The sequence below is a fragment of the Trifolium pratense genome, linkage group LG2 (assembly GCF_020283565.1).
Source record: "Trifolium pratense cultivar HEN17-A07 linkage group LG2, ARS_RC_1.1, whole genome shotgun sequence".
Lineage (NCBI taxonomy): Eukaryota > Viridiplantae > Streptophyta > Magnoliopsida > Fabales > Fabaceae > Trifolium > Trifolium pratense.
Window position 1 is genome coordinate 4,455,098 of NC_060060.1, and position 16,459 is coordinate 4,471,556.

General features: G+C 31.0%; 3 protein-coding genes and 1 non-coding gene across 6 annotated transcripts; 2 read left to right on the plus strand and 2 right to left on the minus strand.

Moving 5' to 3' along the window:
• Positions 1-294: 294 nt before the first annotated feature.
• On the plus strand, positions 295-3,421 carry LOC123908427 (auxin efflux carrier component 8-like). Of its 2 annotated transcripts, none has more exons than XM_045959056.1 (6): positions 295-912; positions 1,793-1,967; positions 2,232-2,317; positions 2,551-2,708; positions 2,839-2,911; positions 3,225-3,421. In XM_045959056.1, the coding sequence occupies exons 1-5, from the start codon at positions 390-392 to the stop codon at positions 2,902-2,904; spliced, it is 1,008 nt and encodes a 335-aa protein (XP_045815012.1). In that variant the 5' UTR covers positions 295-389; the 3' UTR covers positions 2,905-2,911; positions 3,225-3,421. The 2 variants fall into 2 exon arrangements, with proteins under 2 accessions (XP_045815012.1, XP_045815011.1); XM_045959055.1 differs by having other exon boundaries at positions 297-912; positions 2,835-2,911.
• A 2,385-nt stretch (positions 3,422-5,806) lies between these two features.
• On the minus strand, positions 5,807-5,880 carry TRNAI-AAU. The gene has a single exon. It is a non-coding gene; the product is annotated as a tRNA-Ile (tRNA).
• Positions 5,881-6,578: 698 nt separating this feature from the next.
• On the plus strand, positions 6,579-10,702 carry LOC123909086 (outer plastidial membrane protein porin-like). Its single transcript, XM_045959862.1, has 6 exons — positions 6,579-6,751; positions 6,849-6,916; positions 7,864-7,974; positions 8,738-8,824; positions 8,919-9,127; positions 10,121-10,702. The coding sequence occupies exons 1-6, from the start codon at positions 6,703-6,705 to the stop codon at positions 10,425-10,427; spliced, it is 831 nt and encodes a 276-aa protein (XP_045815818.1). The 5' UTR covers positions 6,579-6,702; the 3' UTR covers positions 10,428-10,702.
• Positions 10,703-12,526: 1,824 nt separating this feature from the next.
• Positions 12,527-16,113, minus strand: LOC123908372 (hypersensitive-induced response protein 1). 2 transcript variants are annotated; one of them, XM_045958995.1, is made up of 6 exons: positions 15,959-16,113; positions 15,102-15,299; positions 14,710-14,830; positions 14,410-14,501; positions 14,180-14,276; positions 12,527-13,109 (listed from the first exon to the last, which is right to left on the minus strand). In XM_045958995.1, the coding sequence occupies exons 2-6, from the start codon at positions 15,288-15,290 to the stop codon at positions 12,748-12,750; spliced, it is 861 nt and encodes a 286-aa protein (XP_045814951.1). In that variant the 5' UTR covers positions 15,291-15,299; positions 15,959-16,113; the 3' UTR covers positions 12,527-12,747. The 2 variants fall into 2 exon arrangements, with proteins under 2 accessions (XP_045814951.1, XP_045814952.1); XM_045958996.1 differs by lacking the exon at positions 15,959-16,113 and adding an exon at positions 15,770-15,883.
• Positions 16,114-16,459: the final 346 nt, after the last annotated feature.

Consider the following 16,459-nt stretch of genomic DNA (forward strand, 5'->3'; position numbering starts at 1 on the left):
TACCATCTTAAAAAATTTATATTGGACTTAATTCAATCTCATAAAATCAATTTATAATGTAAACATTGTCCCCGGTTATAAACGTGTGGTCGTACTATGTTTCACCACCAGTTTAATCTGGTTCGGGGGTCCGTTATGTCATCAAATGGTTTCAGAATAATCACCCTCAAATCATGTCTTTTTTCTCTCCATTGTTTTGGCTATGAGAATAGAAAGAACAGTGAAAAGCCTGATAGGTCACTATGAAGAAGCATCTTATAAAACAAATTATATTCTATCTTAATTATTATTATTCACAATTCAACAAAGTAGCCTAAAAAGCATGCAACACAAACCTTATCATGTTTTGTAAATGTCCTAAATCATTATTCAACACTTAAGGCATCATCATGATTTCCTTAATTGATGTCTACCATGTAGTGACAGCCACTGTCCCATTATATGTAACTATGTTACTAGCATACATTTGTGTTAAATGGTGGAAACTATTCACACCAGATCAATGTGTAGGAATAAACAAATTTGTTGCAAATTTTTCAGTTCCATTGTTATCATTTCAAGTTATATCTTCAAATAACATATATAAAATGAGTCTCAAACTCATATATGCAGATTGTGTTCAAAAATTTCTTGCATTTTTAGTCTTAATTGCAATTATTAAGATAAGTGATATTAGAGGTGGTAATTTGAAATGGATCATAACTGGTCTTTCATTATCAACACTTCCTAATACTTTGATCCTTGGAATTCCACTCATGAAGGCTATGTATAAAGATGAATCTGATTTTCTATTGCCTCAGATTATTTTCTTGCAAAGTATGATTTGGTATAATTTGCTTTTGTTTCTTCATGAGCTTGATGCTGCAATTCCTGCAAAGACTATGCCTGCTGCACAACCATCACAAGACACAGGTCAGAATTTAGACCCTGTTTGGATAAACAGTATTTTAAGCGTTTATAGCATAATCACTTATCATATAAGTGCTTATATATAAGTGTTTCTGAATAATGGATAAAATAAAATCAAACTATTTTCATATAACTTATAAGGTGTTTTCATAAGCTTTCCTAAAAAACTTATGAAAATAAGCTGAAAACAACTTATGAACATGTCATAAGTTGTTTTTATAAGCTATCCTGAAAAACTTATAGAAATAAGGTGAAAACAACTTATGAACATGTTATTAAGTGTTTTTATAAAATCTTTCAAATAAATGCTTATGAAAGTAGATAAACTAAAAAAGTAATCTAAACAACACCTTGATAATTTTCCGTATATTTTATTTCGTCTTGACATTCTCACTTTTACTTACATATTCGGTTTAGATTTTGATACACAGTTTCTTATTTTTTTAATTATGTGACAATCAAAGTGGGGCCAAAATTTTTTTTTTCAAATTTCTCTTTCTTTTATAATGTTCTTTCCTTTGTATAATTAATTCTCTAAAAATGAAATTAAAAATTGATAGACTATTCTGTTTTCTCTGCATCAAATAACTTAAACTGAGGCTTGTATCATTACTAGAATGTCTTGCTCGTGTTAGTTAAGGTAAAAAAAATCATATATACAAAATTACATAACATTGACACTTATGATCGAATACATGTTCTCTATTTGATATGTGTCCGTGTTCGACGACAACACGACGCTGACATATGTAGTTACATTCAATCGCTATCATTATCTTAATTTGTTACAATTGTCTATGTGTTGGTATTGTGTCTGATGATGTCCGTATCAACTATTGCAATGGAAGTTGTGTAATTTATATTTTCTTGTTTATGCTTAAAGGAGAAAGTGAGAATTCTATCGAAATACAATCAAAAGAAGAGGGAGAAGGAGAAACTAGACCAGAAAGGAAAATGAGGATTTTGATTATTCTTATGAAAGTTGGGAAGAAATTGATCATGAATCCTAATACCTATGCAACTTTTATAGGCCTTATTTGGGCAAGCATACACTTCAAGTAAGCATAATGTCACATTTGTTTAGCTTACTAGAGTTTTAAATAATGGTCCTCGACCTATGTTGTAACGTATTTTTGTTATTGTCGAAATTGCAATGTGACTGTGATTTTGGCCACATATGACCACAATTCTACGTTATATCAAAGATCGCGACACAACTATAATTGTTACCACGACCATTATCTAAAACTCCATCATTATTCTAGACTATCATATAATTTACATATCATAAACAAGGATTATTAGATCAATCTCATTTTCAGGTGGGGAGTAGATTTGCCGGATGTTGTTAATCAGTCGATAACAATATTATCTAGCGGAGGTCTAGGGATGGCTACATTCAGCTTAGGTAAGAGAATTGATTTAATTAGTATACACCGTCAATATAAATAGTTTATACTGTCATTTAATTATACCCAGTTAATTATTAAGTGTGTTTGTGATTGATTAATTGACAATGAAAAATATTTATACCGACGGTACATCAAAATTAAACTCTTAATTAATTGTTTCATGTTATTGATTTTATAAAGTAACATTCATTTCAAAAATTGGATTACATCTTGAATTAAATTTGAACAGGTTTATTTATGGCATCAAACTCAAGCATCATAGCATGTGGACCAAGAATGACAATGGTGGCAATGGGACTTAAATTTCTTGTTGGGCCTGCCCTAATGGCTGTAGCCTCCATTGTGATTGGATTAAGAGATACAATGCTCAAAGTGGCAATTGTTCAAGTAATTTTTATTTAATTTCTTTTCTACTACTACTTTTTAGATAATGGAAATTTACATTATATATTATATTTTTTATTATATTAATATTTGTATATGATATGATATGATTTCTATCTACATGCATAGGCAGCTCTACCCCAAGGAATTGTTCCTTTTGTTTTTGCAAGAGAGTATAATGTCCACCCAGCAGTTTTAAGCACAGGGTTAGTCTTTAAAACATATATCTCTTTCATAATCTGTGCTTAGAGCCTAAGATATTATATGTTATCGTGGAGGATGGTTCATATTCACCGATAAAAAGTTGGTCGAGCGTAGTTCAATAGAGAAAGTGAAGTACTTTGTAATCTTAAAAAATTTACAATTGAAAAACTACTGCAATCACTTTGTCGGTAGAGAAATAAACACAATTGACTGAATTTACGATCAATCGTTTGTGTTTTTGTGTACGATTATTTATTTGTTTTCTTTAGAATTGAATTTTGTGGTCTAACAATTGTTCTTTTGTTTTGGTCACAGGGTCTTACTAGGAATGCTTATTGCTTTGCCAGTGGCACTGATTTACTACCTTATCTTATCACTTTGAATATATACAAGGCACAATTTTGCTTCCAATTACGAAAATTTATAACAAATTTTACAAGTAGATTACACAGATTTTGTAACTGTTGATTCAACAGAGAAATAAAAACACTTGTGAGTACATCATTATACAAGTTATAAATTATTTCCCATAGAAACAAAACATAGTATAACTTGACACTTGAGTCATTGAGAATGAGAAACCTAAAACAATTGCAAGGTATTTTGAAGTATTTGCATCCTTTGATACAATATCATTTGTAACTTGTGATAAAAATCCTTTAATTAGGTGAAGAGTTTCATCTGAATTTTGCATATGAAAATAATTCAGTTGAAAAAAGTAGAACACATTGTTAAGAAGTCTTATATGAGATGTCAGTTGCCCTGATCATGAGTTTATAATTATAAGTATGAGATAATTCTCACCTTACATGTTGATTTTAAGTTAAGTCCAACTCTCAATTCTAAAATGGGTACGTATCAGAGTGTCTTTAAGATTTGTTGGGATACTCCCTATTAAGTCATCTACCATTTATATTCACGTACTTTTTATAACATGTTAACCGTGAAAATAATACAACTCATTGTATGATTAACTTGTAAGAAGTTATGGTTTTGTATGATAAATGGCAATGTTCCCGTCAAGATAAACGTGAGTGACACATTTTATTTTTTACGCTCTTTTCTTTGTGTAATTGATTCATTTTATTTTATTTTTTTGTCAAGTAAGCTAGTAGCTATAAATGTAGGTGGATAAGTGAGATGATCATGATTCGAATTTCAGTCCCCTGCATATATAATATAATGTTTCTGTCAACTGAACTAAGCTCACGAGACTTTTGATTCATTTTCTAATAAGTTAATTTAGTTGTCTAGTAAATTGTTTACTTTTCAAAAATGGTATGGCTTCTTTTTTAAATAAACCAATGATGAAAAGTGTGAAGGAGAAGATATAAAAAATATTATATTCTTTTGTACATGGGAATCGTATCTCCTAAACCATTTTCATGTTCATGCCTTTAATTACTTGTTTCTCACACAGTGTGATAAAGTGGACCTTGCAAAATGTATGCTTAATGCAATATCCAATTCCCTTGGTGGATATTTTTCTAACAAAGTTACCCTTCCAAGAAGTGTGTCTCTTATACCGATTATTCTTTGGCATTTCAAGTTAATAAGAATGTGAATGAAAATCTCAAATCGATTGTATTAAGTATTTTAGAAGATATTACGACTATAATTAAGAATATAGACATACATAGATCACACTTCTATACAATTTTTTCATACTATATATTGTTCACATTCACTTTGAGTGTTTGGGTAAAAAAGTTAATTAATCTCGCATAAGAGCTTATACAAACTGCGGTAAACTTGCATAATTAAGTTAGTGATGATAAGTTTCAACCAATATTGTAAGATAGCTTCTCTTGCCCCCACACCTCCCCCCATGACTCTTTCCCCCCTCCCCTCCCCGAAAATCCGATTTTGTTCTTGAAAAAAAAAATCGGAACGCATTTTCTGGAAAAAAAAATTAGTTTAAATTCAGAAAAAAATCGGAAAACACATTCCAAGTATTTTTTCAAGATTTTTTTTTAAAAACGCGTTCTGAAGTTTTTACTGAGAGACAGAAAAGCATACCCGAGGGGCAGAAACGTGGGGGAAGAGAAGCTGTCTAATGGGCCATGAATAAGATGATGGCCCATCATATACACAAAATGAGGAAATTGGGCTTACACTGCAAAAAAGACAAGAAAATCATCAAGCAGCTCAAATGGATGGATGATTGTGAGAGTATTTTTTTTATCATGTAGTTTCGATGGATATCATCACCGTAAATTGTAAACATCTTTTTCCAATGTTTACACAGTCAAGGTATTAGAGATCGTCCGATCTTAATAAGATAGTTTAAAAAATGCAAATCTAATGAGCTGAAATCAAAACTATTTGATATTGATGGAACTTTCACCGATGAGTGACAACATGAGTTTTCCAAGTTTCAAATTGTGGTCAATTTTAAACAACTAAGTAGATCTTGAACTCTAACTCCTTTATATGAAAAAATTCTTATTGAAAAGAGAATAACATGTCTTATGTATCCAATAAATCTTTGGGTGAACATTACTTATCGATAAAAAATAGTGAATATTTTTTAGTTATAATGTAGCAATAAAAATATGTTTTAGGGCGCCAAACAACCATTAATACGATATTTCATAAAAAGACATGTAATGAAACCTTAAATCTTAGTCTATGGCCATACACACCATAGTTTTCTTCTTAGTTCTCGAGTTTTTAAGGGAAACAATTTATTATTAATTGAAGTTCACTAACCACTTAAGTTCAATCACTCCAATTTTCTCGAGGAGAATCCAGTTAAGTTCAATCACTTCAATTTTCTCAAGGCAAATCGTTATATTAATCCGAATGAAACACAATAGTTAAAAATACAAAATTGATATTATATTATAAATAAAAATGAATAAATAAAATTGATGTTATGTAAAAAAAATAAAAATTGGCCCATGCAGGTCTCGAACCTGCGACCTTCGCGTTATTAGCACGACGCTCTAACCAACTGAGCTAATGGGCCAATTATGTTATATTGCTACATCTATATAAAAACATATTTAGTTCAATTAGCTCTTCTTCTTTTTTAGATAAACAAAATGATAAGTCATTAAAATTTACACACACAAAATGGAGGAATCGAAGTTCAAACACTGATCATGACGCATGACCTTACAATTTTAACATTCTTACAAGTTAACCTATGATTTATGGACGTTTACCTCTAATCTTTATTAACTCTTGAATTCATGTTTTTTCATTTACTTCATTCAATAATAATTAATTTCCCTCATTTCCTCCTAGACATGTCAACAAGGTTGCAAAGGAGCGAAATACTTCTCCACTCTCTTCTCTTCCATCTAAAATATTTTATATAAAAAAATATTATCTTTGTCCTTATTCTCCGTTTACATCCTTGTGATCCTCAATTTCCACACAAGAGCCTATAAACATTAAAAATAATAATTTTTTTATTATTTTTGACTAAATTTTTTTATCATTTATTTTCAAACAAATTAATAAACTAAAATATTAAAATGTATACATTTATTAAAAAAATGTATACACTTATTAAAATAATACTAATAAGGTAAAAATAAAATAATAATAATAATAAGGTTACCAAATTTTATTTTGACCAAATAATAAGGTCACCAAAAAAATAAAATTAACAAATAAAAAAACTTATTTTCCCCCAAAAAAGGGTGCTAAAATTAGGGTTTCATTTTGCTATTACATATACTATTTCATTTCTGATTTCATTCACCGTTCAGCTCAAAACCCTTTCTTCGTCTTCTTCTTCTTATTCTTCATCTTCCATTTTCCAATTTTCTCTGAAGAAACAATGTCAAAGGGTCCAGGTCTCTACTCTGACATCGGCAAAAAAGCCAGAGGTAAATCTCTTTCTCTCTCAACATCAATCTTTCTCTTAATTAATTCATTTTTTTTTTTTAAGAAAATTCATATATTTTTTGTTTTGTTTTATTGTAGATCTTCTTTTCAGGGATTACAACACTGATCAGAAGTTCACTCTCACCACTTATTCACCCACTGGAGTTGTGAGTTTTTTTTTTTAATTAATTTTTAATTTAATTTTTTTTGCGGTGTGATTTATTTTTTTACAATTTGTTGTTAGGTTTTTGTTTGTTTGTTATTTGGGTGAGTTGTTAATTGTGTTTGTGAATTTTTGTGAGGTGTTATTGATTATTGTGATTGTGATAACAATGTTGTGGTGTGAGTGATTATATTTTAATTTTGTGTATTGAGTGTGTTTAATGTTTGACTAGTGGATTTGGTGATTTGGTAATGATGCATGATTGTGAAAATGAGTTTTACTTTTTTGTAAATCTCGTTGTATGTGGTTGTTTACGGAGGAATTGTTGATTATTGTGAAACTGGTTATGGTAGATTTGATGTTACTCAAATGTAATATGAGTGAAAAAAAGAGATTGTTTAGGGGTTTTTATGTTGCATTCGTGATGAACAGACGATGCATGATTGTGAGAATTGGTGTTACTTTCTGTTACTCGATCTGTCTATGGCTGTTTTGGGAGGAAATGTGGATTATTGTTATAGCAATGTGGTGGTGTTGTGGTGTGTGTACTGACACTTTAGTAGATTGTAGATATGTCATGTGTTTAGTGTTTGACATCGACATGTGTGATTACATTTATTCGATTTTCTCAAGTTGTTATCGTTTGTTGATGTGTAATTGTTGTGTCTGTGTCAGTGCTCCATAGCTTATTATTGTCATCGTTCAAGTGTGTTCGTGTTTAGTAATTGATTTGTTGCTAGGTGCATATGCATGACTTTGAGAATGATTCTTACTTTTAGGAACCCTATTTGTCAAAGGTTGTTTTGGGAAGCATTATTGATTATTGTGATTTGATAGTTATTTTGTGTTGTGGTATTTTGCGTGTTTGTTTTTGGGGTTTGACTTTTTGGTGTTGAATGTTGATGCATGGTTAGGAGAATGAATCTTACATTTTTGAACCCTTTTATGCAGGCTATAACCACCTCAAGTACCAACAAAGGTGAGATTCTTTTGGGCGATATTAACACCCAGTTGAAGCACAAGAATGTCACTACTGATATCAAAGTGGACACGGATTCTAATGTAAGTTCACCATTTTTTCTTTATTTGGGATTTGTTTTTTTGCTATTCTATTAGATTTTCTGTTTAATTTGTCTTGCAAAATTTATGAAACTGATTTTTATGGCTGATATTTGGGCTTTACTACCCTTGAAAGGCGGGTTCTCAGCAGAATTTTATGTGTTTTTTGTCTTTATTTTACACTAGGGTGTAAAAATAGTTTACAACTCTGATTGGCTTTTTATGTGCACCTTCTATTGATTTCTAATTGTTTTTGGGGTCCTCTCCCTCTCATTTTTTTAATTAGTCTACCTGAGCCCTCTTAATTTCTGCTTAGTTTGAAATTTAAGCTAGAAGGGCCATATGTTAGATGCAAGTAAGAATTGCTATCAGTTTGCCAACATTAATTTAAGAATCAACGAATGAAATTAATAGTTTATATTTCAAAACAAATTAAGCTTATGATACTGCCAAATCAAAGTATGTTTCTACATGTTCCCTACTTTATAGTATGATGATTCTCTCTGTGCAAATAAGTTCAATATTCATTCCTCGGGTAAGAATTGTTTGTTTTGATCTTGATTTCAGCCCCAATAAGCTGAAATGGGCTAAACTATATTTGTATTTTACTACCAATGTTCAATGCCTGTTACTATTCTTAAACTTGATCATATGATCCTCACTGCACGTCTATTTATGTCAATTTACATTTTATCTTGCAAATTACCAATTCTCTTTGTATGTATGTTTACTGTATTTAGTGTTTAACTGTGCATATTCATTCCAGCTCTTCACAACTATCACTGTTAACGAGGCAGCTCCTGGCCTCAAGGCTATTCTTAGCTTCAGAGTTCCTGAACAAAGGTCTGGAAAGGTGAGATAAGTCATTAGTTTTGCATATGATTCTATGAGTCTCCAGAGGAAAGCATGAATCACTAATTTGAGAAACAAACTTATGTATGAAACAGGCTGAGATTCAGTACTTGCATGACTATGCTGGAATTTCTGCTAGCGTTGGGTTGACTGCAAACCCAATTGTCAACCTCTCTGGTGTTATTGGAACTAATGTTACTGCTCTCGGAAGTGATCTTTCTTATGACTCTAAAACTGGTGAGGTTACAAAGTTTAATGCTGGTGTGTCCTTCACCAAAGATGATTTGGTTGCTTCGTTGATTCTGTGAGTAACTCTTGTCCCTTTCTAACAGGAATTTTGTAATTATTCAAGTTACATGCACTTATACTCTATTAATGACACTTTCTAACAGGAGGTCTCATATAAGCAAACCTCCTGTTAGAAACATATTAAAGTAAAGATTTATGTTTACCCCAGTCTCATATATAAGCAAAAAAGTGCTCATATTTTTTGGCTTCAAATATAAGCAAATATAACTACTTTTGACTCAATTAATGATATAATGTCTCTTCTAAAATACCCTTCAATTAATATAATTTTTAATTTTCAACTAGCACTGACGTGTCAAACATTTATAGAAAATATAAGTGATTGTATAAGTCAATGTTGTGTCGGTGTCAAACACTAGATACACATTCAATTTGATGTGTTGGTGCTTACATAGCTTGTGGGAGCTTTGGAGTTTTAAAATTAATCTTTAGCTTGTTTTGCTTACAAATGACTTGGAGATGTATTATTATATTTTCTAAGGCTTCAAAGCTGATTAGCATTTCGTTAACTTCCGAGGCAACATTTAGTAGTTTTCTGTTTCCTATTTTCTATGAGTTGTCTGTTTATCTTAGCAGACCTTGCATAGTTAAATGAGGCATTACAGTTTTGTTGCAGCAGTTGCCTCTTTAGATATAGGTTCTGTTTGTTAAGACATTTTTATATAAAGAAATTACTTTTAGAAGTTATTCATCCATTTTTACTAAAATTTGAAGCTATATTGAGCCGTTTCTGTTAAAAATCTTTTTCAATACATGATTAAAAACAATTTTCAGTAGGTTTTTTATTTTTATTTTTTATAAATGATTTTCATTATAGCTTATGATTTTCTTCAAAATCTCCAAAATTTATTCTCTAAGATCCCCTTTGCTACAAATTTAAAAAAAATTGATTTGATTTTGTTGCACAGTTGCCTCTGTAGATATATTTTATAAACTCTAGTGTGTTTGAACTGATTGAAATGTGTGTCGATATGGAAAATTTATGCAGGAATGAAAAAGGTGATCTCTTGAATGCTTCATACTACCATGTGGTCAATCCACTTACCAAAACTGCTGTTGGTGCTGAGGTTGCCCATCGACTCTCCACCAAAGAGAACACACTCACACTTGGCACTCAGCATGCATTAGATCCTTTGACCACAGTGAAAGCTCGATTCAACAACTTCGGAAAGGCAAATGCTCTCATCCAGCACGAGTGGCGCCCAAGGTCATTCTTCACCATTTCTGGTGAGGTGGACACCAAGGCCATTGAGAAGAGTGCAAAGGTTGGAATCGCTCTGGCTCTCAAACCTTGAAACGAATTTTGAGTCATTATTGTGTTGAGGTAGGCATTGTTAGCAAACAAGCACATAATTTGGTGTTTTTTGAGCAAGTCTTTACGATGCTTTTGATGATTGCATTTTAAGCAAAACAACGTTGTATAAATAAGTAAGGGATTCTTTCTTATAAACCAAATGTTAACTCTTAATTTCCCAATCTTTCGGCATATAATATCTTTTGTTGTACTGAGCAGTAATGCTCATTATTGAGGTTTTTACAGCTTGATTTATAAGCTATTTGCATGTGATAATTCTCCTCCCTTTTAGCTTTTGCTTTGAGGAGTTAAGGGCTCAAATGAGCTATTATGTTCTTTTACTGCTTGATTGCTTTTTATTACTTTCCCAAGGGATTTTTTTTTACTCAGAATTTGCATCTGCCTCTAGTCATTATGATTTAATCTGTTAACTATTTTTGTAGAACTTCAAATTAGTGTCCTTTAATTGTAGTGTCTAGAGTTCTTTGGTGGCAACAAGATTTGGGTTACTTTGTATTTGCAGCTCAATTTTTGTTGAAGGTGCTCACATTCAAGAAGAAAATAATAAAACCAATTTAATAAAATTGAAAGTTTGAAACTAACAACCAAATTATATTGAATATTTTTGCATCCACTTTAGTGAACACCAATTGGAACATATTTTGAATTTTTTTGAAACCAAATTAAAAAGAATCTAAATTCCACATATAATTGGAGTAATATTTATTTTCTTTATTACCTAGGCGTATCAATCTATTATTTGATGTTTTTCTACAATAATTTTTTGTTAAGTTTCTAGCTTAGTCTGATTAAGACAAAAATTTATGACTTCCATTTGATTTTCACCATTGGAATGTCCAACCTGTGTTTATGCATTGATGTTCTTTTATATTTGATTTTTTCTTAGTTGTATTGTTGGCATCACATTATAATTTTGGTGTACTGTTTATGATGTGAACTTTATAAATTTTCTTTTCATAGTGTTTCCTGTGCTTCAAATTGGTTTCTTTTGGCTTTTTCAAAAAAACAAAATTTTTAATCTTTACAACGAATAAACTGTTATCTCAAAATTTATTCAAATTACAAGTAGGAACCATTCAAAGGGGTATATTATCCATGGCATGAGCAGCTCAATTTCTCAACTCATCAAATTAAGACATACTCCAATCGGTTTTAAAATTGGTCAAAGAAAATTAACTTATTTGGCTGAAAATTTAGATTAAATATATTAATTTTTGTTGACGAATTTTTTTTATTTATATTTGATGCCGGAGTACATCATTAGGAAACTACCTAGAAAAAATAAAAAAGATGTGTGAAGATTTCCAAGTAGCTCTATTGAGATAACCGAACATATCTGCTAATATTACAAAATCATTGACAAATTTAAACAAAAATGTATTATTTTTTGGTGTAAAGTGATGGCTTTTCTTTATTTTTTTATTATTAAGAATATATTCTATATATATTTTTCTTTTCTCTCCTATATGTTTTAATCTTATCCTTAAACTTTTCTCTCATTTTTCATAATAAAAATTCCTCTAACCTCTTTCTTTAAAATACTTTTTGTTCATCAATGTAATCATGCTTAAACCGATAAGTAACTAGTAGGGCCAATCGAAATCCTTGCCTTAAAAAAGTCTCGTAAAAAATTAATTGTTCTATCCAAAAATCAAACACAGATTCTTTCTAACAATTCATGTTTAGACAAAACTGATTAATCATTTGAAGAGGCATTCTTTTGTGCTTGTAAGTATTTCTCTCATTTGAATTCAATCACTTAACTTATTGCATCTTATATTGGCACCATTGAGTCCTAATACAAATCATTGATGTGCACTGTGTATTAGTAGCCTAAGTTTTACACACACACACACACACACTAGAAGCTGGAAAAGACCAAACTACACTTACTAAAGGTATAATAAAGCTATATAATAATCATATTATCTAACAATTTAATGAGAAAAATGTGTATGCATAATGCATTAAGATTCTAATTTACTCCAAATCTAAATTGCTGTAATTTAAAGAGTCTCTTAAAAAAAATAAGCCAAGAGAAGTGAACCGATGTGCAGTAAATAATAATGCCAAGTTATAGACAGTTAAGAATTTACACATTATTTTATAAAACAAGACATAACAAAAGCAAAAATATTTTTGTAAAGTAATAGCAATCTTCTAATAATACTGTATTAACAAACAAAATTTGAAAATTACCACTCAGAATATAAAACTTGAGATCCATATATCTCTACAATATCAACATAAAAATGCAAACATCCAAACATAAGAAGCATTACTATATATTTATTATGCACTTATAGATTTGCAGCATTTCCTTGAAGAAGACCATCTCTAATCTGCACAGCAATGTCTCTAACAGCACCGGGACCATGTGGTATGAACACGGATGAAGATTTTGAGGATGCTCCGATTTCTTTCATGGTGTCAAAGTATTGAGTCACCAACACCATGTCCATCACATCTTTAGCTGATGTTCCAGGGACATTCTCGGAGAAGGCGAGCACGCTGTCCCTTAGTCCGTCCACAATGGCTTGACGTTGGCGAGCTATACCAAGTCCTGACAGATATTTGGACTCAGCTTCTCCCTCGGCTTTCTTGATCTGCAAGATTTTTTCTGCTTCAGCTTTCTCGTTCGCAGCTAACCTCATTCTTGCAGCTGTTGACAAAATCGGAAAAATAGATAAATCAGAATATAGGGTGTTTGTAACAGATTAAAATAAAAGTGATTTTGTGTTTCTCCTAAAAAGGTCTAATAAAGAACATTCTGCAAGACACAGAAAGTTTGTTCCAATGTATTCGTTTGGATTCATGATGAATAGAATCAAAATTAATTCTAATTCCAAAGTGCTTACTTATTATCATATAAGTGCTTATGTATAAAATATTTCTATAATCTATAACAAAAGATAAAATAAAGTCTAACTGCATTCATATAAGCTAATAAGCTGTTTTCATAAACTATCCCGGAGAGCTTGTGGAAATTAGCTGAAAACAGCGCTTATGGATATGTCAAAAACTGTTTCTATATGCTCTTCCAAACGATCTCACAGCACAAGTTCTTATTCTAGTAGATAAGCTCGAATAAGTCAATCAAAATAGGTCCTAGATGTGATAAATAGCAACTTTTATGTTGAAAAATTATATCAAATCTGCTTTTAGAGGTATAACACCTAAAATTATGAATAGCTTCTCTTCAAACTCAAATCAAGTACATTCAAAATCATGTTTGTCAAACTCTCTTCCAAACACATATAGTACCACAACACAGACTTTTAGCTTGACAAAAATTGAAAAAATTAGTAAATCATAAGTTATTTTGTTTTTTTCCTGAAAACTTAAATACATGACTACGGAAGTACTAAGCAAACCATTGTGCAAACATATGCTTATACACATACTCATTGGTACCATTCAAGATCAACACAAAAACAAAGATGCACCTCTCATGCAAATTAGGAACAATCTAATACAGGAAATTGCAACATATATATACAGAAAAATCAGTGTTGTCAATTATGGATCGCAAAAAATAGCAGTTTGTTCAAATTCAGATACGCTATGACACCACAATAGCTGCTATTTGACAACACTTTGTACGAAATAGCATATCACAGAACAATAACGATTTGATCAAATTCTGCTATGTTATAGCACTATAGTATCACTATGGCTGCTATTTAACAACGTTGAGCAAAATGCTTTTATGTTGAGGAACTAGAATATTACCTGCATTGATCTCGTTCATGGCTCTCTTGACATTAACATCAGGTTCAATATCAACAATGAGAGTCTGGACTATCTCGTATCCATACATTGACATCGCCTAAAACATTGGAGATGAATTAACTTGTCAATATGTATGATTACAAACTTCGATTATCTACTTTGGAAACATTTTTTATATAAAGAGCAAAAGATAAGCAAAAGTGTAATTTTAGAATGAAAAGAATAGACACCTTCTCAAGCTCCTGTTCAACAGACTTTGCTATATCATTCTTCTGCTCAAAGACTGAATCCAGCTCCAACTTTGGTACACTGGCCCTTATAACTGAATTAATGGAAAAATATCATAAATCCAATGATGTGACGATGCATAATCAAATGTATTTGTAAAACAATTTTACACTGACATTGCATTAATTTCAAAACTGGAACTCTAATCGGATAACAACTACGGATGCAATAATAGCATTAGTAGCAGGTATGTATGTAGCATGTCAGTAAATAAAACGAAACGGAAAAATCACTACACGTACCATCAAAAACATATGATTGGATCTGTTCCCTTGTGTTGGTGAGCCTATAAAAGGCATCAGATGCTTTGTCAGCCACAGCGCGGTATTGTACTGACGCAACCACATTCACAAAGACATTGTCCTAAAAAACAAGTTCATGACAGTCAGATTCTAACATGGTCATAATAAATCACATAGGACATATCCAACTACGTCAAGTAAGCACATGTTTAACAGTATGTTTTCTTAATCCTGAAGTAAAAACGGTTTAACAGTATGTTTTCTTAATCCTGAAGTAAAAACAGTTTAACAGTCTGTTTTCTTAATCTTGTAGTAAAAACGGTTTGTTAGAAGTGAAAAAGGAAATTTCCTGAAGCATAATAGGCGTAGTAATAAAGGAAGAATCAAAGTACCTTGGTTTTGGTCTCGCATTTAACATCAAGTTGCTGGACACGAAGTGATAATCCACCAGCTATCTGGTAGCCAAAACACCAAGGCAAACAATGACATCCAGGTTCCAAAACATCAACAAACTTTCCAAATTGCTCTTTGATAGCAACATTCGACTGGTCGACTTGGTAGCATCCCAAAGCTTGACCCATTTTTCAATCCTGCAATGAAATACCATGACTCACGAATTAGATCATACTTGATCACAATTTACATTTTGCATCCACCAATCTGTTTAAACTTTTGGAATTTACATCATCAGTATATACCAAGATAATAGAATAATCAGTGTTGTAAATCGCACATCGCAAAATATAGAGGTTTGTTCAAATTCCACTATTGCTGCTATATGATAACACTGAGAATACCAGTAATATAAACAACTTAAGTAAAGCACTTAGTCATTAAATATTCATCACATGAAAATTTATGTTAATAATCCAAAGCTAACACATAATTTTACTAATTTGAACTCTCCTCTAAGAACTATGCAGAACAAAACATTCAGAAACACACACACAAAACTCCTTAAACCGAGAAACAGCAACAAAAAAAAAACATGAATTGTACTAATCAAACCTTAAAAGCCACAAAACCACAAACAACATCAAATAAAAGCAAAAAAACTCACGATTTTGGGTTCAAAATTCACCAAAAAAATAATTTTGAGTTGATCCCAGAAACCAAACACAAAAACAAAAAAACCCCTTTTAATATAAACAACACTAAATTCAAGAAAAACAGTGATTCAATTTCAGAACAGACAAACAAAATAAAATATAAAAATAAAAAATAATTAATATTAGAGAGAGAATTTCACCTTGCAGCTAGAGAGAGAGAGGAATTGAAATTGAAAATTGTTAATAATCCAATTAGGTTGAAGCTATTAAGTGCTTCCTATATATACACGATGCTAGTGTGTATTGGAAACCCTTTCACGAAGCATTTGATTTGAATCTATCTATTTTGAGAATACAATGTTTTTTTTTCGGTAGGAAAAAGGGTAAAAAAGACAAAAAATAATTGTCACTTTCCTACTTCTTTTTTAAATTATTTTTTCTTTAAATAATTTTTATATTAATTAATTTCCAAATATGGCGATAATTAATTTGATGAATTTAATTTATATCCATCGTCAGTGTAAAATTATTTTACACATGCATCCAATAATATATTGGCACATCATGTATGGTATTTAAAAACACGTGATATGTCACATTCATTAGATAATGTGACAACGCATCATTAGATATATGTGTAAAGTATCTTTACACTGACATTGCACAATAATTAAACTCTAATTTAATTATAGGGGACCACG

Coding starts and splice junctions, on each gene's coding strand:
- LOC123909086 (XM_045959862.1), top strand. CDS start 6,703: ATGTCAAAGGGTCCAGGTCTCTACTCTGACATCGGCAAAAAAGCCAGA. Junction 8,825..8,918: donor CTGAACAAAGGTCTGGAAAG/GTGAGATAAGTC, acceptor TGTATGAAACAG/GCTGAGATTCAGTACTTGCA. Junction 9,128..10,120: donor TTGGTTGCTTCGTTGATTCT/GTGAGTAACTCT, acceptor AAATTTATGCAG/GAATGAAAAAGGTGATCTCT.
- LOC123908372 (XM_045958995.1), bottom strand. CDS start 15,290: ATGGGTCAAGCTTTGGGATGCTACCAAGTCGACCAGTCGAATGTTGCT. Junction 14,831..15,101: donor AATGCGAGACCAAAACCAAG/GTACTTTGATTC, acceptor CTTGTTTTTTAG/GACAATGTCTTTGTGAATGT. Junction 14,277..14,409: donor TTGAACAGGAGCTTGAGAAG/GTGTCTATTCTT, acceptor CCAATGTTTTAG/GCGATGTCAATGTATGGATA.
- LOC123908427 (XM_045959055.1), top strand. CDS start 390: ATGATTTCCTTAATTGATGTCTACCATGTAGTGACAGCCACTGTCCCA. Junction 913..1,792: donor ACAACCATCACAAGACACAG/GTCAGAATTTAG, acceptor TTATGCTTAAAG/GAGAAAGTGAGAATTCTATC. Junction 1,968..2,231: donor TGGGCAAGCATACACTTCAA/GTAAGCATAATG, acceptor TCTCATTTTCAG/GTGGGGAGTAGATTTGCCGG.